Below are 25317 nucleotides of genomic sequence, written 5' to 3' on the forward strand. Positions count from 1 at the left end.
AAGAGGAGCGCGTGGTTAAGACCTTTTTCTTGTGTAACCGACGTTGCTTTTAATCCTGATAAGTTTATATTTGCTTATTTGCTTAGTCAACGTTTAAATTCTTACGAAAACACAGTTCGATAGACTTTAGGGTTATGGGTACTTTAAGAGTTAGGGTTAGAATTAGAGTTAGGAAGCAACATTTCCAAAGAGGCATGGGAAAATTCTAGCACGCTCTCTCTTCGTGCTAACTCTTTTTATAAATCAGTGACAGTCTCAAATGCATGCGAAACAAGGAGCACTCAGATGTTTTTCCGTCGTGTGAAGAATATTTCTGGGTCGGCTTCAGGGAAACGCCAAGTGGTTTAATCTTCATGGAACTCCTGACCCTTATTAAAAACAAGAACGAGCATAATGAGAAGCGCTTCACGGTACAATGAGTGCTCCACAACACTTTTGCGCCGAGAATAGCGTCAGAATTTTCCGAATGAACTTTTCCAGTTCTGTTTTTTTCTTATCATAAGAACAGGTTTTAAAATGAATGATAGTAACAATTAACGACCTGTATTTCCTGCAAATCAACGTCGTCTTATCTTTTTTTTCAAATTTATTGATAGCGAATTAAATCAGTTTAGAATGACAGATCTGTTTTCAATTAAAAATCCATCTTGCTATATTCTGAAATGAAATCTCGTCGGGTTACAAAAATGTCGCCAACACTTATTTTAAATTTCATATGCCCTGCTAACGATGCTAAAATGAGCCACAAGACAGGTGTGATCAATGTTTGCAAGAAATGTTCTATTCGAGCACAGAATTATATACAAAGAATAAATTTTCTTGTTGGCTACTTCTTGACTGCTTCTTGGTCTTTTTTCTTCTTCGTAAACCAAATCAGCGCATTTTTTTTTCTTCAAGAAGTCGAAAAGCCAAGCTAATTTACCCGAATGCTCAAAGAAGAAGAAATTTTTCTGAAATTTTAATTTTCAGAAAAAAAAATAATTAAAAGCGACAAAAAAAAACGCGAAAAGGCAAAGTGTTATTGAGCGAATAAATGTGAATAAATGAGTCTCCTCTTGAGCATTATGAGATTGGATGATCCGGAACGTCCGGAAAGCTGCTAAGTGCCCGCAAATGGGCGTGAACTCGCTGATTCGCGGTCAAAAACTGTCATTCTTGGTCACCTCGGCACCCCACTTTTAGATACCTGAAGGATGAGCTATAATTGGAAGCTGGTTTATCGATGCTCAAGTTCATTAATTCCAATTTTGAGTTTTAGAACTCTGACAGGGAAACTTGTTTAACTCTACTTGATATTCATTACTCGTCAAAAAATAATTATTGTTGTCATTTTTGTAACGAGCCCAGAGTGGTACCGTAACTAAAATTGTTTATGATTATCCGTCTAGAACAAGATCGAACGTCGTGTCTTTCTCTTGACGATTGTTAATTAATAATCATTGACCGGTTCCTTTTTGTGTCTTCGATTGGCAAGGACTGACGAGAGCGCCCGTTTCGCTGAGGCGGTGAGATTGAACCTCTCACATGATTTTCTCGGGAGAGCGGCGTCCGCAGCGTTTTTCCTACTGGCTGGCGAAATTTCCGGCAGTGGTTCCATCCCGGCGTCTTTAAACGAAAACATTAAATTAGCTGCCCGCGTGTGTCAACAGTAGAAACGTACCGATCATGCCAAGGCCCAAGTCTTGCACAGCGTGCGCCAGATCAATCGCCGCGTTTGCATCGAACAGTCCTAGAAAAAGAGCACGCTTATTAGACGCACAAATAATCCACGGCGATTCTAGGGAGCAATTTTGTGGTGAAAAGAAGAGCGAAAGAAAAGCGCCCTGTGAACGGATGAAAAAGCCACCACAGTAAATGCTGGGTGTTATATGATTTTTCAGCGAGAAACGTGATACAAGTGAAAGTGCTCATTACCGCCAGAGATCTTGTCCTAAGATTGTCGACTAGACTTTGACATTGGTTGTCTAAGATTTTCGATAAGACTTAGCCACGAATGTCAAGCTCGTCTCCTCGACAATCTCCTTCTAGGGACTGAAAACATACTGAGAAACAACCCCGTTTTTTAGGAAAAAACGCGGTATAAACTCAAGTGACTTAATTTGAAGTTTTTTATTTAGAGCGCAATTTCACGGAGGATGTGCTCTTCATCATGCTTTACCGCCCTGTGGTCTCCTCTTGTACAATATTCCTTTTAAAAACCGACGGATAACTTGAAAACGCATGCATGGTGTCTAACAGTTAACCTCACACTTTTTAACTTGGTGAACTCTAAACTGAGATTTTAAAACGTCAAGACTCGGTGTATAATGCTATTTGAACTATGCAAAGAAAAGGGGAGGAAAAGTAGCTTCTATGACCAAAAAAGAGCTTGAAAACCAAGCAAAGTATTTTTTGTTTTCTAAAAAGCAATTTTCGAATTTTCGCGCTGACAAAAAGTTTATTCAATTTTGGACATTTTGCCACTTACTGAGTCAGTGATTCCAACTCACTTGATAGGGGACGAAATAAAATTCATTTGAAAAGTGACGTGTGTCTGAGACTAGGTTAGAATTCAATTCTATGCGGTGGTTGAAGGAAATTTCGCACCTGCGACTGGGCGAGTTATCTCAATCGGAAAGGTGACGCGCGCGCGGTTCAACAAACCACTTTTTTAGGAAAAAAAAATTGATAGCTTTGCACGTTAACTTCGACTTTCCTGCTAAAAATAGCCATTACTTTCACGATAGCTCTTAAGAGTTTCGACCGCTTTTGTCTTCGCCCCATAACAGCCTCTCAATCAACCTTTATCTTTTACAATAACCACATAAAATAAATCTATTGGAAAAAGAAATTTCGAGCCTATTTTGATATTTTACAAAAAATGAATGTTTTCTCTAAATATTTGATTTGCGCAAAAAAAAACATGTTTTAGTTGGTTGATCCATTTTTCTCAAAACGTGTTCTTAGGACGACAGGGATGCTAAAAATAATTGCCTTCTCATGAAAACATGATCTTTTAAAGGAACTTGTTATCGATTCGAAATGTTCTTTGATTTCAAAAATTACCAGAAATCGTTGAAAATTATCGTAGCTGTCGAAACGTATATTTTTCCCCGTGACACGTTTGTCATAAATCTTGACTTTTCGAAGTCCTAATACAAGACATTCGAAATCCAAAGATTATGTGGTGCCGTCATTCTCACGTATTCTCAAGATTAGCTCATCGGCTAACATGACATTCTTACGACACTCAAGAGACTGTTGGACGCAATTTTTGGGTCGAGATTACGTGTGGATTATTGTTCAAATTATAGATTTGAAGACGAGTTTTTGAATCCCCGTATTTTGAAAAGATCAGCATTTCAGCAATTTTTTCTCACAGGCAATTCCTCAATTTATACTGACAACAATTTCTAAGCTGTAAATTCAGTTTATAAAACCTCGTCATTGCCCTTTAAACTGCTGATAAAAATGGCCCGGATGACGACTGGAGTCCAGGACTTGACATCCCCGCGAAATATTTAGTAAGAACAGCCTTATCGAAGGTGTTATCGCCAGTATCGTCTTTCAGTTCAAAACTTGGGGGCCACGTTATGTTTTCTAATCTTGTTGCAGGAAAAAGTGTTTCCGATGAGTGACGAGGGCGCCGAGGAAACCGTTCCCGATTTCGATCAAAGTGCCCACGTGTGCAGCATCAATCAACTGCTCAAGCACACTTACCGAGGCCAGATTGAGCTGACATCATCCGAAGCGACAATTGCAACGTTCAAACATTCCAGAAGCAAAATAAAAACCGGGAAAATCGAAGGAATTTTCTAATCTCTATCCCAAAAGACTGTTTGCACCCTCAAAAATATGACTTCCTTACCATCATGACGCAACTGCCTTATAAACTTCGACCAAAAAATAAAAGCACTTCGCGATAAGATTATTTCAAAAGTTTTCGGCTTTAAAAAACGCTTGAAACTATCAGATTTCTGGCTATTACAAGCAGCGACATTAGAGGTCTTTTAGTTCACACAACCTTGCCCGATAAATCAACCACTATCTCAAAAAAAGAAAAGGGCCGAAAAGTTTGGATTTTAAAAGCTTAAAAAGTGATAAAACAGCTTGCGACTGCGAACCGCACGTGTCTAATCCTAGACAATTTCTTGAGAAACAGATCTAACGTGCGAAGGTAGTTAAAGGCCTGAAGGTAGCTTAGTTTGTAAGTTGGCGGTTCAAGCGTGAGGCCTCAATTAGAAGTACTTTTAAGGAGGATCAGTAGAGAGGTTGAACTGTTTCTAGAAGAAACGTTAACAATTAGAAGCAAATCCTGCTTTTTGGCAGTTTACTGGTTTTCCAAAACCAACTTTATCCTCCAGAGCGCGGATTAGCCAAACCTCGAGATGATCGAATTTCAGTCCACTCGAATAAAACGTTTCTCTCTCGTTTTACTAACTATGTTCACCGAATGAAATTATACTTAAAATTGCATAACGATCCAAGTTCTTTATTAACTAAGATATGGAAATAGCCACAATTACAGTATATCATAGTATCATCCTCTTTTCTTAGTTGTCAATCAAAAATTAAAATAGCCCATTGTTCTCATACAATTGTATTCTTATAAAGGATATTTTAGTATGATGGAATGTTCCACTTTGTATTTGAGGAATTGAATTGGATGAGCAATAAATATTGTTTTTGGAAAGATTTTGCTGCTTTGAATAAAAAGGCACCCGAAAAATTGTTAACCCCCTTCTTCGCTTATTTATTAAATAAAAAAGAACTGTCTACTGTCGCAGAATTCTTAGTATAAGTACCTTTCGAAGATCTTCGAGCTCTCTGATTAACCTTCGATTTCATCTTTTTCTTTTACACTTTCAAAAAATCGAGCACTTTGCTTTGGAAGCGATCCCAAGAAGAAATCTGCTGAGGAGGAACATTGTCGCGGGGGCGCCGCAGCGCCGCGAAGAATATGAGATTTCGCGATCGGAGAAATTCGCGCACATCGCTGGAAACTTGCGGCCTGGATTTATTATTTCCCTTCAATGCATAAAGTTATGAAAATACATGGTGTAATGTAAAAATTTCTTTATTAAAAATAAGACGGGAGAAGGTTTCAGTGCAGTGAAAAGGTGAAATAGTGATCTCTCTCTCGCTCTTGATTTTCAAAAGTAGTGGTCGCCTCTTTTTGATCGGAAGCCTTCCCATTCCTTGTCTAAAAATGAATGTTAAAAAGTCCAAGATTTTTATAATTATTTTACCCTTCATGGACAGGTCATGAAAAGAGTTGGCAAGTCGTGTCATCGTTGATGTTCTCCGAGGTCGCCACAATTCTTCCATGTCGATGACACTCTTGAAAAAACATTAGAAAATGATTTATATTGTAATGAATTAGTACTTACCGGCATTTCCTGATCGGTAGGTACGATGCAGTCTGGAAGTGGCTGTTTTTCTTCTCTCGTCGCCACCGTCTCCGAAGATGAGTTCAATTCGATTCTCTCGCCAGTTATCGGAGAAGAATTCGCAGCAGGAGTCCGCAGCAAGCTATGCGGATGTTGCTCAGGCATCAACACCCCATGTGGCGTAGAAGGCGGCATCACCAATCCGTGAGGATGAGACATTGAAGTCGACAAGCGAGGGTAGTCAGGCGGCATCACATTCGGGTGAGCGTTGTAGATCGGCATCGCCAGATTTGGCGTCGAAGTAAAAGTCGGATATCCTCGCGTATCATAGCCAGTGTGAACCATCTGCTGTCCGTGATACCCAGCAGGCTGTACAATTTGTGGCTGACTTTCTCTGCCCACAGGAAAGTACATCTGCGGGTACGCCGAATAGCTGTGCGGGAGATAGTTCTCATTCTGGCTTCCTCTCCGATCTTTCCTAAAAAATTTAGTAGTTAAGCCCAGAGTCGGAAGGCTTCTTAGGATAGCTTACCTCTCTTTTGATTTCTTTCTCTTCTCCCTAAGCTTCTCAAAGTATCTAGCGAAGTTCATTTTTCAAATAAAAACTGAAGGCTAATTTTTCTGGATTTATATTTTTAGTATTGATGGACTGGTTGGTCCGCAATTGGTCTCAAAATTTTTCGAGTCTGCCCACGTTGACCAAAGCGCCAATGAAAAAAGTTAGTGATTCCTGCGATAACCTTTTAGACCCAAAGAACGAACCATTACCTTGAAAGATTTTCGTCAACCGATTTCGGACGTTAAAAAATATTCCGAAAAGTGTGCGGGCTAATTAGCGTTATCAGGCAATTATCCTTGTTTTACAATCATTTCCGGGGTAAAACATCCCGTAAATTCAAACAACTGCATTTCAAATTACATTCCACTTGCTACCAGTAGCTACGCAGTTATATTGTCAAGCTAAACAAAATACGTCGTTAAACAAATTATGTATTTATTTCTCCCTCCAGACATGCAGATTCTGCATTGCAGAATATCAAGGACTACCAGCTGGGCTAACGTAACCCAGCCTTCCGTAAGTGCGTTTCTCCAGCATCTCATTACTATAAATATTTAGTAAATAAGCTGTCGCTTCTAATAAAAATTCCGACGTAATCTCAGAGCGTCGGAGTATTTGTAAATCTGTTCTAGTGCCCCGTCATCAAAATTAAATCAACGGAAGAGAAGGAGAGTAGTCAGACATTTACAGCTTTCTTCGTAATAGATTAGCAGCTTGAATTTTAGATTTAGAATTTTAGAAAGAATAACGACTTTGATCTTTAATAATATTTGACAAAGATACATGTTTCTTGTCAAAGAAAACAAATAATGAAAAGTGACCTTTCCTTGGTAGGAGAAAAAGCTTCAGTGCCTGCCTATAAAAGTCCTGTAAATAGACGGTTGCCATGATCCGGTTCCTTATGGATTCCCTAGTCAAATAGAGAGCCAGATACGGACCGAGATAGTAACTGCGGAGGGCTAATTTTGCGGAGAAAATGGGATGCGAAAGCTCAAAAGTAGCAGATGTAGAAGTTCCGGAGTCAAATATTTTCGATGACGCGCCGAGAGAACCTACCACCGGTAATTCTAGCGCAGAAAAGCATCCCAACGAGGTAAATTGTTTCTTATTTGTTTACGAATTGAACTTCAGCCTCAACAAATAATCGAAGACCTTCTCGAGAAGAACAAGAACTTGCACCTCCGAACTGAGCAGCTTTGGAAAATCATAGAGGACCAATCGGACTGCATCAAAAAAGCGGAAGAAGCGCAGAACGAGCAAAAACGACTGATTGAAGAAGCTTTTGAGACAATCCGTCGAGAAGCTCCAGAAGCGTCTGCTCCAACAATGACTGCCTTGAACACTCAGAGAGATCATTGTCATCAAACTAGCCTGCGATTTTTCCAACACATGCAGCAAATTCACGAGTATCCGCCTAGGGATGATAATCTTTATCCTGTATTAAATTAAAACACAAAATATGTCGTTTTTAACTTTATTTTTTTTTCAATCAATGGAACTTCCATCATGGAAGACAGATATTATGGGAGGATTAAAGGAAGCATCTGTTATAGCAGTGATACCAGAAACTCTGGTAAATTGGAAGCGGAAATTTAAACCTAGTTTTTGTTTTTATAAATACAGCTCATAAACGGAAAGTCTTCATTACAAAGCCATCGCATCCATGGGATTTGGCTCGTCAGGTTCTGGTTCGTGCTGCTTGCTTGCGAAGAATTTCTCCTTTTCGAACTTGAGTTGCTCTGCTTGAAGCTGGTTGGCTTCTTTTAGCAGTTTGTTGCGTTCGTTTTCGATCATGTTGAGTCTGTTCATTTGAGACTCCATGTTCATTTGGTGAATCCTTCCTTCTGCTCGGGCACCTTCCATGGCTTCGGCAAGTCGCTGAAGGAGCTTTGAATTGGTTTCTTGTTTGTTTTAGTAAAAAGAGTTTACGATCTATATAATATAGACTGTAACATGGCTAAATACATCAAGGTCGTAAAAGTTAACCAACTTAATAAACAAGCAATTTAAGAAACCGTTCCTTGAGAGCTTGATTAGATGAAAGAGCTTCGGCACCAGAGCTCTCCTTATTCAAGTTTGTATTGTTGATCATCTCGATCTCCTCGTTGTTGTCAGGTTCGTTCTCCATCGGCGAGTGGTCGATTGAAAATGGAAAAGAATAAACGCTTCCAACGAAAGAGCCTTTATCTCTGAAGAAGCAATTTTAATTTCAAATACTTTATAGCTGGCGTTATATAAATGCTGTGACATAAAAAGTTATAAAAATAGATAGAGACGACGCCTGAAAGGATGAGGATTAATTGGACATAATTGGAGAAAAAGTACGAGTAATTTGAATTCTACAATCTGCTTACTTTTGGGGTCGGTAGATTTGCTTGAAAGCATGGTAGTGACGCATCTGCTTGACCTCTTCAAAGTTTTGCGTTTCATGGGCCTTGTGGAGTTTCTGTAGGTAAACCTTCTTTAGATTTCGATATTTTTGAGATGCGTCTCCCTGTGCCAAAGGCCCGTACTCGCTGAACAGATCGGTTCGCTCGCTGATGACTTGATTGAGTCGACGCGCGCAGTCCCGCCAGAACTCGGACTTTGTTATTCGCGGTGTGCCGTCCGTGGAGATACGAGCGTTCGCCGGCTCATTGTCGCGGAAGATCTGAGAATAATTGTTTATGACCGGCTGGTCAGACGCTCGAGCGGCATCATCAAAAGGAATCAATGGAACGCTTCCCGATGAGTCATATAAATTCATGAAATAGTTTTTAATGAATAACTTACATGTCGGTTTTCAAGCGAGTATTTCATCAGCTCGACTTCAAGAAGATAGTCACCCGGCTTCCAAATTGATTCGTTTGGTTTCATGGGTTTCAGAGTCGGTGGAGCTGCAGTCGGTGATTCCTTCGCGTCCATTGCTGCTTGCCAAACAACGAGATCATTCATCAGCACTTGATTGACGGATGAGCCCAGTAAAATATTTGGCTGTGTGGTTACCCTAACTGTTTTTTGAGAATTCTCGGTTGTTATCGCAGGCTTTGTTAGACCGGTTGGCAGAGGGTAGATCTCAATGGCTCTGAATAAAAGAGTTAGTCAACCAGTAGACGAGATAAAGGAAGTAAGCTGTTCCGTTTTACGCTCGGGAAACATTGAAAAATGGACTCAGATTCCGAGCTTTGGAGTCCGATTATCATGAATATCTCTACTAAGTATGACAAATAAATCTAAAATTAGTTTGATTCACGACTTCCAGTTGATATGTTAACCAGAATGAACAATCTAAAATTAAGAAAAATACTTATTTTGCTCCTTCGTACGAGTTAGTCTCTAAATATAAGTCCTTACGCTCCAGAGATTATATCGAAGGGAAGCGGGTTGTCTTATATAATATTGTTATGTAAATTATGATACTATATAAGTCGAATTAAATCGTAAAATTGCGAAAACCTTCTGCTATCTTGACTAAAACTCTCTTCGAAAACGCACCGATCGGTAGTAAAAAGTGAATTTTTTGGTATGTTTTCGTTGCTCATTGCGCACCGCTTGGGAGTCGTAAAAAAAAGAAAGGAAAATCTCAACTACCCAGCCGGTAAAAAGTGATCGACCACCGTGGATCATTGTCTAGAAAGAGCATTATTTGAGGCTGTTGCGAAACGCATTATGATCCCACGAGTCACCTTAGTGCCATCTGAGGAAGTGCGGCAAAATTTACCATTAGGGACCTTACTTTTGGAAGTTTTAGCTTGAATGATTTTCTATGTTGTTTTGTTCTCTTTGTTATTTTCGTTGAGAGTGCGCGGTGTTTCCCCTCGAGGCGTGTACGTGTGTGTGGGGCAGTGTGTGCCTGGCTCGCTATTTCAGTGTTATGAGTGCCCTCTCGCGCCGCATCTGGTTGGTGCCGCCCGTTCCCCAGTGCGTAACGTTTCAGCGCGCGCTGATGGAACTGGCGGTGCTGCCCTGTGGCGTGTGACCTCTTTTCTCTCCCTTTGCATCGGCCAGCTGACGTAATGGCGTCCTGCCATGCTTATCTTAAGAGTTTTCTTGAATCAGTGATGTCCCGCGGCGCGTGACCACCGCGCGCGCGCTACAGGCCCAGAACAGAAGGCCAGAGGTCGATCTTTGTTTGAACAATCATTCACACGAAGGAAAAAGGAAACCAAAAATAACATGAACCCGAAAGGAAACTGAGTCCAACAAGTAAGTTCAGGAAATGGCAGCAAATCTGGCAATTTCTTCCTGAAAATAGGAGTCTGATACTATTACCCCGCATCAACCAAAATCGGAAATCAATACGGAGCGGTTGTACGGACGAGCATGCGTTCTTATGAGAGAGGCTATCGATTTTGAGTGGGACAAGTTTGGAAGCTTGTTATGAAATGATTGTGAAGTGGAAATTCTCATGACACAATTGTTATAAAGTAGTCGTTATGAAATTAAATGACGTGCTTATTTATATTTCAAAAACTTGAGCTAAAGTTCTTCATTATCAAAAGGTAACGTATGATGATTTGATGACGTTTTCGAAGTAAACGTATTGTGTCGAATGTCAAGAATTACAATAAGAATACCGGACTCAAAATATGTTATACTTTGAAACTGAAAACCTAGTTTCATTCAAAAAATCAAATCTGTTTTTCCCTGTCTTCAAAATTGGAGCCCGGGTTACACTTTGTGCTCCAAGCAAATAAAGCTGAAAATCTCTGCAAATTTGCACAAAGCGGTTGGTTGCGTGCTTATTCCTGAGACAACAATAACGCCTTGAAATAGCCCAGTCTTCTCGAAGGGGCTATTTTTTGTGTTTAGGGTGATAAGTTACATATTAGTATTTAAGTTTTGAACAGGACAGGTAATTGTAAGTTAAATGCAGAATTACGTCTAAATTTAATAGCTTCGTCCGAACATGGTGACAGCCTTCACTTTTCGCTCGCATCCAGGACAGATACAGGCCTTTTCGTTCTCAGTCAGTTCTCCCTTTGGTGCGAATGGCATGCACAATCCCTTCGCTCCCATGGATGGAGCTCCTGCTTCTACGTCTAAACCAGCAGAGGACAGTTCCTTGATTCTGTCTTCGCATTCTGGCAAGTCACAATAAGGAGCTTGAATGAGCTTGCCCTGGGAGAGGGCACCGCAGAACTCCTTCCACGCACGATCATTTTCATCCTTGACGATATTTTCGGTAGTAGAAACTCGAACAAGGTTCTCGTTTAGTTCTCTCTGAGCCTTCTTGAACATGTCAGATTGGATGTTATCCAATGTTTCCAAAACAGTATTCTTCGCAATGAATGGGACAGTAAGAATGCCGGAATGAGTAACCTAGAATTAACATAAATCTGACGAATAAAGAATTATTCCCTACCTTCTCCATGGTATCTCGTCGAGCAAAGACGGCCGTATTTGCTTCAAGATCCTTTGGTCCGATTTCGATTCGGAGTGGGACACCCTGGAGCTCCCAGTCGTTGAACTTCCACCCGGGCTTCTTGTCATCTCGGAGATCGGCGTGAGCTCGAACGCCGAATTCTTAAAAATAACTTCTTTAGACGTCATTTCATATTTTAAATTACCCTTGAGCTGAGTTTCAAGCGCCTTGCAAGCACCAAAGAGTGCTGCTTTGTCCTCTTCAGTTTTGGTTGCTCCGCAAGGAACGATGACAGCTTGGTATCGAGAAACCTTTGGTGGGATAACCAGGCCCTTGTCATCAGCGTGGACCATGATCAAAACACCAATAGTTCGGGTTGTAATGCCCCACGAGTTCTGGTAGGCGAATTCTCGAGCACCCTTGCCCTTCGACTCGTCCTCGAATGAGATGTTGAACATTTTCGAGAAGTTCTGGCCAAGATGATGAGAAGTGGCACCTTGGATAGCTCGCCCAGCAGCCTTGATGTAAGCTTCGACAGTGGTAGTGTAGTCGCCACCAGCGAACTTTTCTTTGATCGTCTTCTTTCCGGGAACCGTGGGAATGGCGAGGAGATCTTCGTAAACCTGTCGATACAAGTCCAAGATCTGCATAACTTCTTTCTCGGCTTCAGGCTTTGTGGCGAAAGCGGAGTGACCTTCTTGCCAAAGGAACTCTCGAGTTCGAAGGAACGGAGTTGGATGTTTGAATTCCCATCGAACAACATTGCACCATTGGTTCATTTTGATTGGAAGATCTCGGTGAGACTGACATCGTTTTGCGTATATCGGGTACATAACAGTTTCGGAAGTGGGTCGAATGGCGATAGGTTCAGCAAGCTCAGTATCACCAGATTTAGTTACCCAGGCGACTTCAGGGGCGAAGTCCTCGATGTGCTCCTTCTCCTTTTCAAGAGCAGCTTGAGAGACAAACATGGGGAAGTAGCAGTTCTCGACTCCGAGTTCCTTGATGTTCTTGTCGAAAAAGTCCTTGATATGCTCCCAGATATTGTAAGCAGCGGGAAGAAGAACATAGCAGCCAGACACATCGTAGTACTCAATCAAGCCTGCCTTGGTGATGGTCTGCTGGAACCAGGTTGGCAGATCTTCGTCTTTCTTGGCTTCAACTCCAAGGCGAGTTTCGCCCTTCTTTGGGGCTTGAGCTTGCTTGGGAGCCTTTTCTTTCTTGGCAGGCTTAGCTGCTGGTTTGGCAGCGGGTGCAGCACTAGCACCTCCAGTTGGTGGTTTGTTGGCGTCATATTTCTGACCTGATGCAGCTTCATATTTTACTTTTCGGTCTTTCAATTCCCCTACTGCAGCCGTGATGTCTTCTTTCGAAGCCTTTTCAGCCTTGAGCTTTCGAACCTTCTCTCCCTGCTCGACGGTGTGTTTCCACAAGTCCATATGTGGGCTAGCAGCGGAAGTCGCGGCAGCGGCAGGTACAGGAGCAGCAGCCGATCCACCAGCAGGCTTCTTGTTGGCGTCGTAGTCGGTACCTGATACTTTCTTGAATGTCTCTTTCAATTCTTTAAGTTTTCCGACGGCAGCCATGATTTCATCCTTTGATGCTTTCTTGGCTTTCAGTTCTCTGAATCACAGAGTAAACATGACTTATCGATAATGATTTGGCCTACCTAACAGCGTTTCCTTGGGCAGTAGTAGCTTCCCAGGCAGCAAGAGCTCCAGAGGGAGCTGCGGAAGTAGAGGCCGCAGCGGGAGCACTGCCAGCTGGTTTCTTTTTCGCATCATAGTCGGATCCAGTTTTTGCCTTGAATTCCTTCTTCCCTTCAAGGAGTTTGGTAACAGCAGCAGTTACTTGGTCCTTTGGTGCTTTGGCAGCTTTGAGTTGACGGACAGCATCGCCAAGTTTAGTGACTTCTTCCCAAAGGGCAAGATCACCAGAGGAAGAAGCGGGCGCAGCGGCAGCATGAGCAGGCGCAGGAGAAGCACCACTAGCGGGCTTCTTATTCGCATCATAATCCTGTCCAGTCTTGGCCTTGTAGTTCTTCTTTCCATCAAGTAGTTTGTCCACAGCAGCTTTGACCTGGTCTTTAGGAGCTTTGGCGGCCTTGAGGTCTCGGACTGATTGCCCTAGTTTAGTAACCTCCTCCCAGAGAGCGAGGTCACCACCAGAGGCAGCGGCTGAAGCAGCTTGATCGGGGACTGGAGCAACTCCACCAGTAGGTTTCTTGTTAGCGTCATAATCTTTGCCAGTTTTAGCCTTGAAATTCTTCTTGGCTTCGAGAAGCTTGTTCACGGCGGCTGTAACTTGATCCTTCGGAGCTTTAGCAGCTTTAAGATCTCGGACAGCAGTGCCGAGCTTGTTGACTTCTTCCCAGAGTGCCAACTCAGACGAGGCACCTCCTGCTGCAGGGGTAGTAGGAGCGGAAGCACCACCAGCGGGCTTCTTTTTAGCATCGTAATCTTGTCCTGTCTTTTCTTTGTAGTTCTTCTTTCCCTCGAGAAGTTTGTTCACAGCAGCCGTGACCTGGTCTTTAGCAGCCTTAGCCGTCTTGAGTTCGCGGACAGCATCGCCAAGTTTGGTAACTTCCTCCCAAAGAGCGAGGGCATCTCCGGCGGGCTGTGCGGGAGCAGCAGCAGCTTGACCGGGCGCAGCTTTCTTGGTGCCTTTTCCTCTAACTTGCTCTTTCGCTGGTTGGGAAGCTTGCTTGGCTCCAGTCTTTGCGACTTCCTTCGTTCGGCCGTCTGGAATTGAGAAGAGAATAGCTGGAGTCTCCTGGAAAGTTGCACCGTTGGCTGGCTTGTAGGGTTGATCGACTCGATAGAATCCACGTCGCTGGATCTGGATGATGTCACCTTCTTTGCAGTCTCGCAACTGTTGGTCGCAAAGAAGATTCTCAGCTCGTCGCGAGTCTCGGTTGATATAGTTTTTGAAGTCATCAAGTAAATTCAAACAACTGCATTTCAAATTACATTCCACTTGCTACCAGTAGCTACGCAGTTATATTGTCAAGCTAAACAAAATACGTCGTTAAACAAATTATGTATTTATTTCTCCCTCCAGACATGCAGATTCTGCATTGCAGAATATCAAGGACTACCAGCTGGGCTAACGTAACCCAGCCTTCCGTAAGTGCGTTTCTCCAGCATCTCATTACTATAAATATTTAGTAAATAAGCTGTCGCTTCTAATAAAAATTCCGACGTAATCTCAGAGCGTCGGAGTATTTGTAAATCTGTTCTAGTGCCCCGTCATCAAAATTAAATCAACGGAAGAGAAGGAGAGTAGTCAGACATTTACAGCTTTCTTCGTAATAGATTAGCAGCTTGAATTTTAGATTTAGAATTTTAGAAAGAATAACGACTTTGATCTTTAATAATATTTGACAAAGATACATGTTTCTTGTCAAAGAAAACAAATAATGAAAAGTGACCTTTCCTTGGTAGGAGAAAAGCTTCAGTGCCTGCCTATAAAAGTCCTGTAAATAGACGGTTGCCATGATCCGGTTCCTTATGGATTCCCTAGTCAAATAGAGAGCCAGATACGGACCGAGATAGTAACTGCGGAGGGCTAATTTTGCGGAGAAAATGGGATGCGAAAGCTCAAAAGTAGCAGATGTAGAAGTTCCGGAGTCAAATATTTTCGATGACGCGCCGAGAGAACCTACCACCGGTAATTCTAGCGCAGAAAAGCATCCCAACGAGGTAAATTGTTTCTTATTTGTTTACGAATTGAACTTCAGCCTCAACAAATAATCGAAGACCTTCTCGAGAAGAACAAGAACTTGCACCTCCGAACTGAGCAGCTTTGGAAAATCATAGAGGACCAATCGGACTGCATCAAAAAGCGGAAGAAGCGCAGAACGAGCAAAAACGACTGATTGAAGAAGCTTTTGAGACAATCCGTCGAGAAGCTCCAGAAGCGTCTGCTCCAACAATGACTGCCTTGAACACTCAGAGAGATCATTGTCATCAAACTAGCCTGCGATTTTTCCAACACATGCAGCAAATTCACGAGTATCCGCCTAGGGATGATAATCTTTATCCTGTATTAAATTAAAACACAAAATATGTCGTTTTTAACTTTATTTTTTTTTCAATCAATGGAACTTCCATCATGGAAGACAGATATTATGGGAGGATTAAAGGAAGCATCTGTTATAGCAGTGATACCAGAAACTCTGGTAAATTGGAAGCGGAAATTTAAACCTAGTTTTTGTTTTTATAAATACAGCTCATAAACGGAAAGTCTTCATTACAAAGCCATCGCATCCATGGGATTTGGCTCGTCAGGTTCTGGTTCGTGCTGCTTGCTTGCGAAGAATTTCTCCTTTTCGAACTTGAGTTGCTCTGCTTGAAGCTGGTTGGCTTCTTTTAGCAGTTTGTTGCGTTCGTTTTCGATCATGTTGAGTCTGTTCATTTGAGACTCCATGTTCATTTGGTGAATCCTTCCTTCTGCTCGGGCACCTTCCATGGCTTCGGCAAGTCGCTGAAGGAGCTTTGAATTGGTTTCTTGTTTGTTTTAGTAAAAAGAGTTTACGATCTATATAATATAGACTGTAACATGGCTAAATACATCAAGGTCGTAAAAGTTAACCAACTTAATAAACAAGCAATTTAAGAAACCGTTCCTTGAGAGCTTGATTAGATGAAAGAGCTTCGGCACCAGAGCTCTCCTTATTCAAGTTTGTATTGTTGATCATCTCGATCTCCTCGTTGTTGTCAGGTTCGTTCTCCATCGGCGAGTGGTCGATTGAAAATGGAAAAGAATAAACGCTTCCAACGAAAGAGCCTTTATCTCTGAAGAAGCAATTTTAATTTCAAATACTTTATAGCTGGCGTTATATAAATGCTGTGACATAAAAAGTTATAAAAATAGATAGAGACGACGCCTGAAAGGATGAGGATTAATTGGACATAATTGGAGAAAAAGTACGAGTAATTTGAATTCTACAATCTGCTTACTTTTGGGGTCGGTAGATTTGCTTGAAAGCATGGTAGTGACGCATCTGCTTGACCTCTTCAAAGTTTTGCGTTTCATGGGCCTTGTGGAGTTTCTGTAGGTAAACCTTCTTTAGATTTCGATATTTTTGAGATGCGTCTCCCTGTGCCAAAGGCCCGTACTCGCTGAACAGATCGGTTCGCTCGCTGATGACTTGATTGAGTCGACGCGCGCAGTCCCGCCAGAACTCGGACTTTGTTATTCGCGGTGTGCCGTCCGTGGAGATACGAGCGTTCGCCGGCTCATTGTCGCGGAAGATCTGAGAATAATTGTTTATGACCGGCTGGTCAGACGCTCGAGCGGCATCATCAAAAGGAATCAATGGAACGCTTCCCGATGAGTCATATAAATTCATGAAATAGTTTTTAATGAATAACTTACATGTCGGTTTTCAAGCGAGTATTTCATCAGCTCGACTTCAAGAAGATAGTCACCCGGCTTCCAAATTGATTCGTTTGGTTTCATGGGTTTCAGAGTCGGTGGAGCTGCAGTCGGTGATTCCTTCGCGTCCATTGCTGCTTGCCAAACAACGAGATCATTCATCAGCACTTGATTGACGGATGAGCCCAGTAAAATATTTGGCTGTGTGGTTACCCTAACTGTTTTTTGAGAATTCTCGGTTGTTATCGCAGGCTTTGTTAGACCGGTTGGCAGAGGGTAGATCTCAATGGCTCTGAATAAAAGAGTTAGTCAACCAGTAGACGAGATAAAGGAAGTAAGCTGTTCCGTTTTACGCTCGGGAAACATTGAAAAATGGACTCAGATTCCGAGCTTTGGACTCCGATTATCATGAATACCTCTACTAAGTATGACAAATAAATCTAAAATTAGTTTTAGAGTTCCAGTTGATATGTTAACCAGAATAAACAATCTAAAATTAAGAAAAATACTTTTTTGCTCCTTCGTACGAGTGCGTCTCTAAATATAAGTCCTTACGCTCCAGAGATTATATCGAAGGGAAGCGGGTTGTCTTATATAATATTGTTATGTAAATTATGATACTATATAAGTCGAATTAAATCGTAAAATTGCGAAAACCTTCTGCTATCTTGACTAAAACTCTCTTCGAAAACGCACCGATCGGTAGTAAAAAGTGAATTTTTTGGTATGTTTTCGTTGCTCATTGCGCACCGCTTGGGAGTCGTAAAAAAAAGAAAGGAAAATCTCAACTACCCAGCCGGTAAAAAGTGATCGACCACCGTGGATCATTGTCTAGAAAGAGCATTATTTGAGGCTGTTGCGAAACGCATTATGATCCCACGAGTCACCTTAGTGCCATCTGAGGAAGTGCGGCAAAATTTACCATTAGGGACCTTACTTTTGGAAGTTTTAGCTTGAATGATTTTCTATGTTGTTTTGTTCTCTTTGTTATTTTCGTTGAGAGTGCGCGGTGTTTCCCCTCGAGGCGTGTACGTGTGTGTGGGGCAGTGTGTGCCTGGCTCGCTATTTCAGTGTTATGAGTGCCCTCTCGCGCCGCATCTGGTTGGTGCCGCCCGTTCCCCAGTGCGTAACGTTTCAGCGCGCGCTGATGGAACTGGCGGTGCTGCCCTGTGGCGTGTGACCTCTTTTCTCTCCCTTTGCATCGGCCAGCTGACGTAATGGCGTCCTGCCATGCTTATCTTAAGAGTTTTCTTGAATCAGTGATGTCCCGCGGCGCGTGACCACCGCGCGCGCGCTACAGGCCCAGAACAGAAGGCCAGAGGTCGATCTTTGTTTGAACAATCATTCACACGAAGGAAAAAGGAAACCAAAAATAACATGAACCCGAAAGGAAACTGAGTCCAACAAGTAAGTTCAGGAAATGGCAGCAAATCTGGCAATTTCTTCCTGAAAATAGGAGTCTGATACTATTACCCCGCATCAACCAAAATCGGAAATCAATACGGAGCGGTTGTACGGACGAGCATGCGTTCTTATGAGAGAGGCTATCGATTTTGAGTGGGACAAGTTTGGAAGCTTGTTATGAAATGATTGTGAAGTGGAAATTCTCATGACACAATTGTTATAAAGTAGTCGTTATGAAATTAAATGACGTGCTTATTTATATTTCAAAAACTTGAGCTAAAGTTCTTCATTATCAAAAGGTAACGTATGATGATTTGATGACGTTTTCGAAGTAAACGTATTGTGTCGAATGTCAAGAATTACAATAAGAATACCGGACTCAAAATATGTTATACTTTGAAACTGAAAACCTAGTTTCATTCAAAAAATCAAATCTGTTTTTCCCTGTCTTCAAAATTGGAGCCCGGGTTACACTTTGTGCTCCAAGCAAATAAAGCTGAAAATCTCTGCAAATTTGCACAAAGCGGTTGGTTGCGTGCTTATTCCTGAGACAACAATAACGCCTTGAAATAGCCCAGTCTTCTCGAAGGGGCTATTTTTTGTGTTTAGGGTGATAAGTTACATATTAGTATTTAAGTTTTGAACAGGACAGGTAATTGTAAGTTAAATGCAGAATTACGTCTAAATTTAATAGCTTCGTCCGAACATGGTGACAGCCTTCACTTTTCGCTCGCATCCAGGACAGATACAGGCCTTTTCGTTCTCAGTCAGTTCTCCCTTTGGTGCGAATGGCATGCACAATCCCTTCGCTCCCATGGATGGAGCTCCTGCTTCTACGTCTAAACCAGCAGAGGACAGTTCCTTGATTCTGTCTTCGCATTCTGGCAAGTCACAATAAGGAGCTTGAATGAGCTTGCCCTGGGAGAGGGCACCGCAGAACTCCTTCCACGCACGATCATTTTCATCCTTGACGATATTTTCGGTAGTAGAAACTCGAACAAGGTTCTCGTTTAGTTCTCTCTGAGCCTTCTTGAACATGTCAGATTGGATGTTATCCAATGTTTCCAAAACAGTATTCTTCGCAATGAATGGGACAGTAAGAATGCCGGAATGAGTAACCTAGAATTAACATAAATCTGACGAATAAAGAATTATTCCCTACCTTCTCCATGGTATCTCGTCGAGCAAAGACGGCCGTATTTGCTTCAAGATCCTTTGGTCCGATTTCGATTCGGAGTGGGACACCCTGGAGCTCCCAGTCGTTGAACTTCCACCCGGGCTTCTTGTCATCTCGGAGATCGGCGTGAGCTCGAACGCCGAATTCTTAAAAATAACTTCTTTAGACGTCATTTCATATTTTAAATTACCCTTGAGCTGAGTTTCAAGCGCCTTGCAAGCACCAAAGAGTGCTGCTTTGTCCTCTTCAGTTTTGGTTGCTCCGCAAGGAACGATGACAGCTTGGTATCGAGAAACCTTTGGTGGGATAACCAGGCCCTTGTCATCAGCGTGGACCATGATCAAAACACCAATAGTTCGGGTTGTAATGCCCCACGAGTTCTGGTAGGCGAATTCTCGAGCACCCTTGCCCTTCGACTCGTCCTCGAATGAGATGTTGAACATTTTCGAGAAGTTCTGGCCAAGATGATGAGAAGTGGCACCTTGGATAGCTCGCCCAGCAGCCTTGATGTAAGCTTCGACAGTGGTAGTGTAGTCGCCACCAGCGAACTTTTCTTTGATCGTCTTCTTTCCGGGAACCGTGGGAATGGCGAGGAGATCTTCGTAAACCTGTCGATACAAGTCCAAGATCTGCATAACTTCTTTCTCGGCTTCAGGCTTTGTGGCGAAAGCGGAGTGACCTTCTTGCCAAAGGAACTCTCGAGTTCGAAGGAACGGAGTTGGATGTTTGAATTCCCATCGAACAACATTGCACCATTGGTTCATTTTGATTGGAAGATCTCGGTGAGACTGACATCGTTTTGCGTATATCGGGTACATAACAGTTTCGGAAGTGGGTCGAATGGCGATAGGTTCAGCAAGCTCAGTATCACCAGATTTAGTTACCCAGGCGACTTCAGGGGCGAAGTCCTCGATGTGCTCCTTCTCCTTTTCAAGAGCAGCTTGAGAGACAAACATGGGGAAGTAGCAGTTCTCGACTCCGAGTTCCTTGATGTTCTTGTCGAAAAAGTCCTTGATATGCTCCCAGATATTGTAAGCAGCGGGAAGAAGAACATAGCAGCCAGACACATCGTAGTACTCAATCAAGCCTGCCTTGGTGATGGTCTGCTGGAACCAGGTTGGCAGATCTTCGTCTTTCTTGGCTTCAACTCCAAGGCGAGTTTCGCCCTTCTTTGGGGCTTGAGCTTGCTTGGGAGCCTTTTCTTTCTTGGCAGGCTTAGCTGCTGGTTTGGCAGCGGGTGCAGCACTAGCACCTCCAGTTGGTGGTTTGTTGGCGTCATATTTCTGACCTGATGCAGCTTCATATTTTACTTTTCGGTCTTTCAATTCCCCTACTGCAGCCGTGATGTCTTCTTTCGAAGCCTTTTCAGCCTTGAGCTTTCGAACCTTCTCTCCCTGCTCGACGGTGTGTTTCCACAAGTCCATATGTGGGCTAGCAGCGGAAGTCGCGGCAGCGGCAGGTACAGGAGCAGCAGCCGATCCACCAGCAGGCTTCTTGTTGGCGTCGTAGTCGGTACCTGATACTTTCTTGAATGTCTCTTTCAATTCTTTAAGTTTTCCGACGGCAGCCATGATTTCATCCTTTGATGCTTTCTTGGCTTTCAGTTCTCTGAATCACAGAGTAAACATGACTTATCGATAATGATTTGGCCTACCTAACAGCGTTTCCTTGGGCAGTAGTAGCTTCCCAGGCAGCAAGAGCTCCAGAGGGAGCTGCGGAAGTAGAGGCCGCAGCGGGAGCACTGCCAGCTGGTTTCTTTTTCGCATCATAGTCGGATCCAGTTTTTGCCTTGAATTCCTTCTTCCCTTCAAGGAGTTTGGTAACAGCAGCAGTTACTTGGTCCTTTGGTGCTTTGGCAGCTTTGAGTTGACGGACAGCATCGCCAAGTTTAGTGACTTCTTCCCAAAGGGCAAGATCACCAGAGGAAGAAGCGGGCGCAGCGGCAGCATGAGCAGGCGCAGGAGAAGCACCACTAGCGGGCTTCTTATTCGCATCATAATCCTGTCCAGTCTTGGCCTTGTAGTTCTTCTTTCCATCAAGTAGTTTGTCCACAGCAGCTTTGACCTGGTCTTTAGGAGCTTTGGCGGCCTTGAGGTCTCGGACTGATTGCCCTAGTTTAGTAACCTCCTCCCAGAGAGCGAGGTCACCACCAGAGGCAGCGGCTGAAGCAGCTTGATCGGGGACTGGAGCAACTCCACCAGTAGGTTTCTTGTTAGCGTCATAATCTTTGCCAGTTTTAGCCTTGAAATTCTTCTTGGCTTCGAGAAGCTTGTTCACGGCGGCTGTAACTTGATCCTTCGGAGCTTTAGCAGCTTTAAGATCTCGGACAGCAGTGCCGAGCTTGTTGACTTCTTCCCAGAGTGCCAACTCAGACGAGGCACCTCCTGCTGCAGGGGTAGTAGGAGCGGAAGCACCACCAGCGGGCTTCTTTTAGCATCGTAATCTTGTCCTGTCTTTTCTTTGTAGTTCTTCTTTCCCTCGAGAAGTTTGTTCACAGCAGCCGTGACCTGGTCTTTAGCAGCCTTAGCCGTCTTGAGTTCGCGGACAGCATCGCCAAGTTTGGTAACTTCCTCCCAAAGAGCGAGGGCATCTCCGGCGGGCTGTGCGGGAGCAGCAGCAGCTTGACCGGGCGCAGCTTTCTTGGTGCCTTTTCCTCTAACTTGCTCTTTCGCTGGTTGGGAAGCTTGCTTGGCTCCAGTCTTTGCGACTTCCTTCGTTCGGCCGTCTGGAATTGAGAAGAGAATAGCTGGAGTCTCCTGGAAAGTTGCACCGTTGGCTGGCTTGTAGGGTTGATCGACTCGATAGAATCCACGTCGCTGGATCTGGATGATGTCACCTTCTTTGCAGTCTCGCAACTGTTGGTCGCAAAGAAGATTCTCAGCTCGTCGCGAGTCTCGGTTGATATAGTTTTTGAAGTCATCATCCTTCTCCAAAATAGCCTTGGTCATAATGTTGTCAAAGTCAACAGCAACGGCTGGGGTGAGCTTGCTCTTTGGATGCTCGGCGAGCCAAGTGATCTTCATGGTCTTCTTGAAGTCCTTGTTATCGAGGTTGAGCTTGGCGTCGACTCCGGTGATCTTGCCATTGGCCTTATTGACCTTGGTGATGAGAAGATTGCCCCAGTTGATGAAGGTAACGTTCTCGCCTTCCTTGAATCCCTCAGCATCGGCTGACTCAATGAAAACAGACTTCGAGAAAAACATATCTTTCTCGCCAACATCTGGGTTTTTGGGATGGAAAGGAGCCTTCTCAATCTTTTCCTTGGCATCGGTAACGTTGACCTTGACAAGTCCACTATCGAGAAGACCGAAATGACGAGGAGCAATCGGGTCGATAACCTTCTTGTTGAATGACCAGATTTTGTCCCATTCCATAGTAACAATAGCACGAGAAGAGCCCTGAGCCAAGATGAACTCGGTGAGTCCCTCAACAGTCATACCACGGCGGAGAACACCACGGACAGTTGGCATTCGAGGATCATCCCAGCCATCGACAACTCCCTCGTCGACGAAATAAGTCAACTTTCGCTTAGAAAGAACAGTGTTCTGAAGATTGAGTCGCGAGTAAGCCCAAACATGGGGTCGTCGAATGTTCAGAGCGTCAATGAACCAAAAGTACTGGTCGTCACGATCAAGATACTCGGTTGTTCTAAGAGCATGAGTGACACCCTCAACGGAGTCGACAATTGGACAAGCAAAGTCATAAGTTGGGTAAACTCGGTACTTCTTGCCATGTCGTGGATGAGCCTCGTGCTTGACTCGGTAGATGACAGGATCACGGAGGGCACCGTTGTTGCTAGCGTAGTCGATCTTGGCCCGAACACAAGCATCAAGTACGGTACCGTCTTGCATTCCTTGCCAGAGCTTCATGTTAGCGTCGACGGAGTTACCCCGGCAAGCACTAGGAAGCTTGTTGGTTCGCTGCTCTGTCATAACCTCTGGTGGCGAATTATCGCAAAAAGCCTTGCCCTCTTTGATCAGCTGATCGCAGTACTTGAGCATAAGCGGGAAGTGATCAGAGGTGTAGGTAAACATGTCAGGCTTGATCTTTAGGAGTTTCACGTCCTCGAGAATGATCTTCTCAAAATCCTCCTTTTCTTTAGCTGGATTTGTATCGTCAAATCGGAAGACAAGTTTTCCTTTGAATGCTCGTTGGTAATGAGCGTTGAGAAGAGCTGCTTTAGCGTGGCCAATATGAAGATATCCTGAAGCTTCTGGTGGAAATCGGGTAACAACTTTTCCCATCTCAGCGCCGGGAAGCTCGACAAAAGTACCCTCCTTCTTTCGACCGCCATCTGTGACCTCAACTTCGGCCTTCTTGTCAGATTTATTGGCAGGTTCAGCGAGTTTAGCTTGCTTGACTGGAGCCATTTGCTGGATGTGATTGAACCAACGGTTTACATTGATGAACTTTTCAGACGATCCAGACCAGGCGGCTTGATCGCGAACATACGCGAAAAGAAGGTAATCAGCCACAGTGAGTTCATTACCGACAACAAATGTTCGATAGAGAAGAGTGCTGTCTAGCTTTGCGATATCTCGATCGAAGCTTAATTTCTGCATTTAGCATATAAAAGTAGCGAGTTTGAGCTACCTGAATCGTGCACCAACGCGCATAAAATGATCGACCTCAGACTGTTTGAGAAGATCGTTAGTGTAAAGCTCGTTCTTGCCGGTACGAGCGAGCATACGCCCAATAGTCGGGACATGTTCAACCTCGGAACCAGAGTTCAGCACAAGCTTTGTTGCTTTGCCTTCTTCAACGGCTTTTAGCTGCGCTCTAATGGATGTGTAAATACAAAATAATAAAAATCGAAAGCGTACTTGAAAACGGAGGATAGAATAATACCCGGATTGTCATTTTGTCCGACTATGAGCTTCATGAGACGTCTCGATATACGAAGAATGCTTAAAGCCTTCTAAAAGGAAACAAATTTAGTTTCTAAGCGGAGAAAAAGTCGTCTTTATAAAGAGCTTTGAATGCAACATTTCGTCAGGACGCCCACGCGCAATTGAAAAGTCATTCAAAATTCAAACGGAATTACGAACTCATAAGAACACGATTATTTGCTTTGATTGAAATCTAATGAAACGAAAAAATCGAGTCAAGTCTTGACTCAAGATCGGGACCTGCTAACGTAAGAACTGCAAGATATGAGTCAGTATGTTCGGTCAGAAGATGTTTATTCCAACAACGAAAAAAGGCAACCGCAAACACGACACAGTTTAATAGATTCGAGTGGGCTTGCCCATGGTGGACTTGACGTAGAGAGCCTTGACGTTCTGCCAGTTCTTCTTGAGGAGGGAGACCAAGAAGTTGATGGACATGGTGAGGTTGTTGACGAGCTGATCGTCGTTCATGTCGACGTTACCGACGGCAACGTTGAGGCAGAGGACCTTCTTCATCTGGAACTTAATGGTAGCCTTGATTTCGTTGACCTTGGCCTCCATCGATTCGCTGTGGGTCAACATGGTGGGGAACTTACCAGCCTAGAATTTTATTAGTTAGTGAGGAGTGGACTTAGTTTGAATCTTACCTTGTTGAGACCGGGACCGAGAAGTCGAGGAATCTGCTTGATGATGGTCTCGGAAGCGAGGAAAGCATCGTAGCTCTTGGCGAGCTTCTTAACAAGCTTCTTGTCCTTGTTGAGCTTCTTGAGATCGTCAGTGGACTTGGAGTCGACACCGATCTTGTTGGCCTCATCGATATGGGCGGCATCACCGATGATGCAGATCTTCTGCTTTGGTCGGGGGACGTTGGGGAGCCTTAACTCCGATTTAGTCGGGAAAAATCCCTCCCCTGAGATTTAAGACTCCGGGTGCGAGTCCGTAACCATGTGAAAGGCTACTACTAGAATCATTCTAGTTCGAAGAGACTTACTTGACGGTACCGCTGAAACGCTTGTCTTTTGCGGGATCGTAGTTCTTGAGGGTGATCTGAAGCTCAACAGTCTCGAGGAAGTTTCGCTTCTTCTCGGCAGAGCCCTTGAGGAGAGCATCGACAGCTTCGTAAAGAGTCTCTCGGGAGACCTTGGACATTTTGTATCCGGTTTCTTATCTAAATAGAGCGAAGGTTAGCTACGGAA

At 43.6% G+C, this 25317-nt stretch overlaps 7 protein-coding genes and 1 long non-coding RNA gene across 8 annotated transcripts; 1 reads left to right on the forward strand and 7 right to left on the reverse strand.

Moving 5' to 3' along the window:
- Positions 1-687: 687 nt before the first annotated feature.
- LOC145703642 (uncharacterized) lies at positions 688-4875 on the reverse strand. The gene is made up of 3 exons (XR_014134372.1): positions 4785-4875; positions 1661-1729; positions 688-1605 (listed from the first exon to the last, which is right to left on the reverse strand). It is a non-coding gene; the product is annotated as an uncharacterized LOC145703642 (long non-coding RNA).
- Positions 4876-5072: 197 nt separating this feature from the next.
- On the reverse strand, positions 5073-6045 carry LOC145704456 (uncharacterized). The gene is made up of 4 exons (XM_081781912.1): positions 5902-6045; positions 5370-5847; positions 5229-5319; positions 5073-5182 (listed from the first exon to the last, which is right to left on the reverse strand). The coding sequence occupies exons 1-4, from the start codon at positions 5958-5960 to the stop codon at positions 5133-5135; spliced, it is 678 nt and encodes a 225-aa protein (XP_081638038.1). The 5' UTR covers positions 5961-6045; the 3' UTR covers positions 5073-5132.
- An 826-nt stretch (positions 6046-6871) lies between these two features.
- On the forward strand, positions 6872-7394 carry LOC145704363 (uncharacterized). Its single transcript, XM_081781813.1, has 2 exons — positions 6872-7021; positions 7060-7394. The coding sequence occupies exons 1-2, from the start codon at positions 6905-6907 to the stop codon at positions 7375-7377; spliced, it is 435 nt and encodes a 144-aa protein (XP_081637939.1). The 5' UTR covers positions 6872-6904; the 3' UTR covers positions 7378-7394.
- Positions 7387-9899, reverse strand: LOC145704361 (uncharacterized). The gene is made up of 5 exons (XM_081781812.1): positions 9639-9899; positions 8701-8992; positions 8283-8578; positions 7949-8117; positions 7387-7815 (listed from the first exon to the last, which is right to left on the reverse strand). Exons 2-5 carry the CDS (start codon positions 8860-8862, stop codon positions 7573-7575), a joined length of 870 nt encoding a protein of 289 aa, XP_081637938.1. The 5' UTR covers positions 8863-8992; positions 9639-9899; the 3' UTR covers positions 7387-7572.
- An 823-nt stretch (positions 9900-10722) lies between these two features.
- On the reverse strand, positions 10723-14423 carry LOC145701800 (bifunctional glutamate/proline--tRNA ligase-like). Its single transcript, XM_081779016.1, has 5 exons — positions 14383-14423; positions 12942-14225; positions 11478-12895; positions 11273-11433; positions 10723-11229 (listed from the first exon to the last, which is right to left on the reverse strand). The coding sequence occupies exons 1-5, from the start codon at positions 14421-14423 to the stop codon at positions 10798-10800; spliced, it is 3336 nt and encodes a 1111-aa protein (XP_081635142.1). The 3' UTR covers positions 10723-10797.
- A 914-nt stretch (positions 14424-15337) lies between these two features.
- On the reverse strand, positions 15338-17844 carry LOC145702320 (uncharacterized). Its single transcript, XM_081779538.1, has 5 exons — positions 17584-17844; positions 16652-16943; positions 16234-16529; positions 15900-16068; positions 15338-15766 (listed from the first exon to the last, which is right to left on the reverse strand). Exons 2-5 carry the CDS (start codon positions 16811-16813, stop codon positions 15524-15526), a joined length of 870 nt encoding a protein of 289 aa, XP_081635664.1. The 5' UTR covers positions 16814-16943; positions 17584-17844; the 3' UTR covers positions 15338-15523.
- An 823-nt stretch (positions 17845-18667) lies between these two features.
- LOC145702639 (bifunctional glutamate/proline--tRNA ligase-like) lies at positions 18668-24211 on the reverse strand. The gene is made up of 7 exons (XM_081779890.1): positions 24056-24211; positions 23826-24011; positions 21668-23780; positions 20887-21440; positions 19423-20840; positions 19218-19378; positions 18668-19174 (listed from the first exon to the last, which is right to left on the reverse strand). Exons 1-7 carry the CDS (start codon positions 24112-24114, stop codon positions 18743-18745), a joined length of 4923 nt encoding a protein of 1640 aa, XP_081636016.1. The 5' UTR covers positions 24115-24211; the 3' UTR covers positions 18668-18742.
- Positions 24212-24398: 187 nt separating this feature from the next.
- Positions 24399-25316, reverse strand: LOC145702636 (large ribosomal subunit protein uL1-like). Its single transcript, XM_081779886.1, has 3 exons — positions 25113-25316; positions 24769-24997; positions 24399-24721 (listed from the first exon to the last, which is right to left on the reverse strand). The coding sequence occupies exons 1-3, from the start codon at positions 25268-25270 to the stop codon at positions 24458-24460; spliced, it is 651 nt and encodes a 216-aa protein (XP_081636012.1). The 5' UTR covers positions 25271-25316; the 3' UTR covers positions 24399-24457.
- Between the last annotated feature and the right edge of the window lies 1 nt (position 25317).

The sequence above is a fragment of the Oikopleura dioica genome, chromosome PAR (genome assembly GCF_907165135.1).
Source record: "Oikopleura dioica chromosome PAR, OKI2018_I68_1.0, whole genome shotgun sequence".
Taxonomy (NCBI): domain Eukaryota; kingdom Metazoa; phylum Chordata; class Appendicularia; order Copelata; family Oikopleuridae; genus Oikopleura; species Oikopleura dioica.

Coding starts and splice junctions, on each gene's coding strand:
- LOC145704456 (XM_081781912.1), bottom strand. CDS start 5,960: ATGAACTTCGCTAGATACTTTGAGAAGCTTAGGGAGAAGAGAAAGAAA. Junction 5,320..5,369: donor CTACCGATCAGGAAATGCCG/GTAAGTACTAAT, acceptor TGTTTTTTCAAG/AGTGTCATCGACATGGAAGA. Junction 5,183..5,228: donor TCATGACCTGTCCATGAAGG/GTAAAATAATTA, acceptor ATTCATTTTTAG/ACAAGGAATGGGAAGGCTTC.
- LOC145704363 (XM_081781813.1), top strand. CDS start 6,905: ATGGGATGCGAAAGCTCAAAAGTAGCAGATGTAGAAGTTCCGGAGTCA. Junction 7,022..7,059: donor CAGAAAAGCATCCCAACGAG/GTAAATTGTTTC, acceptor ATTGAACTTCAG/CCTCAACAAATAATCGAAGA.
- LOC145704361 (XM_081781812.1), bottom strand. CDS start 8,862: ATGAATGATCTCGTTGTTTGGCAAGCAGCAATGGACGCGAAGGAATCA. Junction 8,579..8,700: donor ACTCGCTTGAAAACCGACAT/GTAAGTTATTCA, acceptor AATTATTCTCAG/ATCTTCCGCGACAATGAGCC. Junction 8,118..8,282: donor CAAATCTACCGACCCCAAAA/GTAAGCAGATTG, acceptor TTGCTTCTTCAG/AGATAAAGGCTCTTTCGTTG.
- LOC145701800 (XM_081779016.1), bottom strand. CDS start 14,423: ATGAGATGCTGGAGAAACGCACTTACGGAAGGCTGGGTTAC. Junction 14,226..14,382: donor CTTACGGAAGGCTGGGTTAC/GTTAGCCCAGCT, acceptor TTTGAAATGCAG/TTGTTTGAATTTACTTGATG. Junction 11,230..11,272: donor GACGAGATACCATGGAGAAG/GTAGGGAATAAT, acceptor TGTTAATTCTAG/GTTACTCATTCCGGCATTCT.
- LOC145702320 (XM_081779538.1), bottom strand. CDS start 16,813: ATGAATGATCTCGTTGTTTGGCAAGCAGCAATGGACGCGAAGGAATCA. Junction 16,530..16,651: donor ACTCGCTTGAAAACCGACAT/GTAAGTTATTCA, acceptor AATTATTCTCAG/ATCTTCCGCGACAATGAGCC. Junction 16,069..16,233: donor CAAATCTACCGACCCCAAAA/GTAAGCAGATTG, acceptor TTGCTTCTTCAG/AGATAAAGGCTCTTTCGTTG.
- LOC145702639 (XM_081779890.1), bottom strand. CDS start 24,114: ATGAAGCTCATAGTCGGACAAAATGACAATCCGGGTATTATTCTATCC. Junction 23,781..23,825: donor CGCGTTGGTGCACGATTCAG/GTAGCTCAAACT, acceptor GCAGAAATTAAG/CTTCGATCGAGATATCGCAA. Junction 21,441..21,667: donor AGACAGGACAAGATTACGAT/GCTAAAAGAAGC, acceptor GACGCTAACAAG/AAACCTACTGGTGGAGTTGC.
- LOC145702636 (XM_081779886.1), bottom strand. CDS start 25,270: ATGTCCAAGGTCTCCCGAGAGACTCTTTACGAAGCTGTCGATGCTCTC. Junction 24,998..25,112: donor CGTTTCAGCGGTACCGTCAA/GTAAGTCTCTTC, acceptor ATCGGAGTTAAG/GCTCCCCAACGTCCCCCGAC. Junction 24,722..24,768: donor TCGGTCCCGGTCTCAACAAG/GTAAGATTCAAA, acceptor ATAAAATTCTAG/GCTGGTAAGTTCCCCACCAT.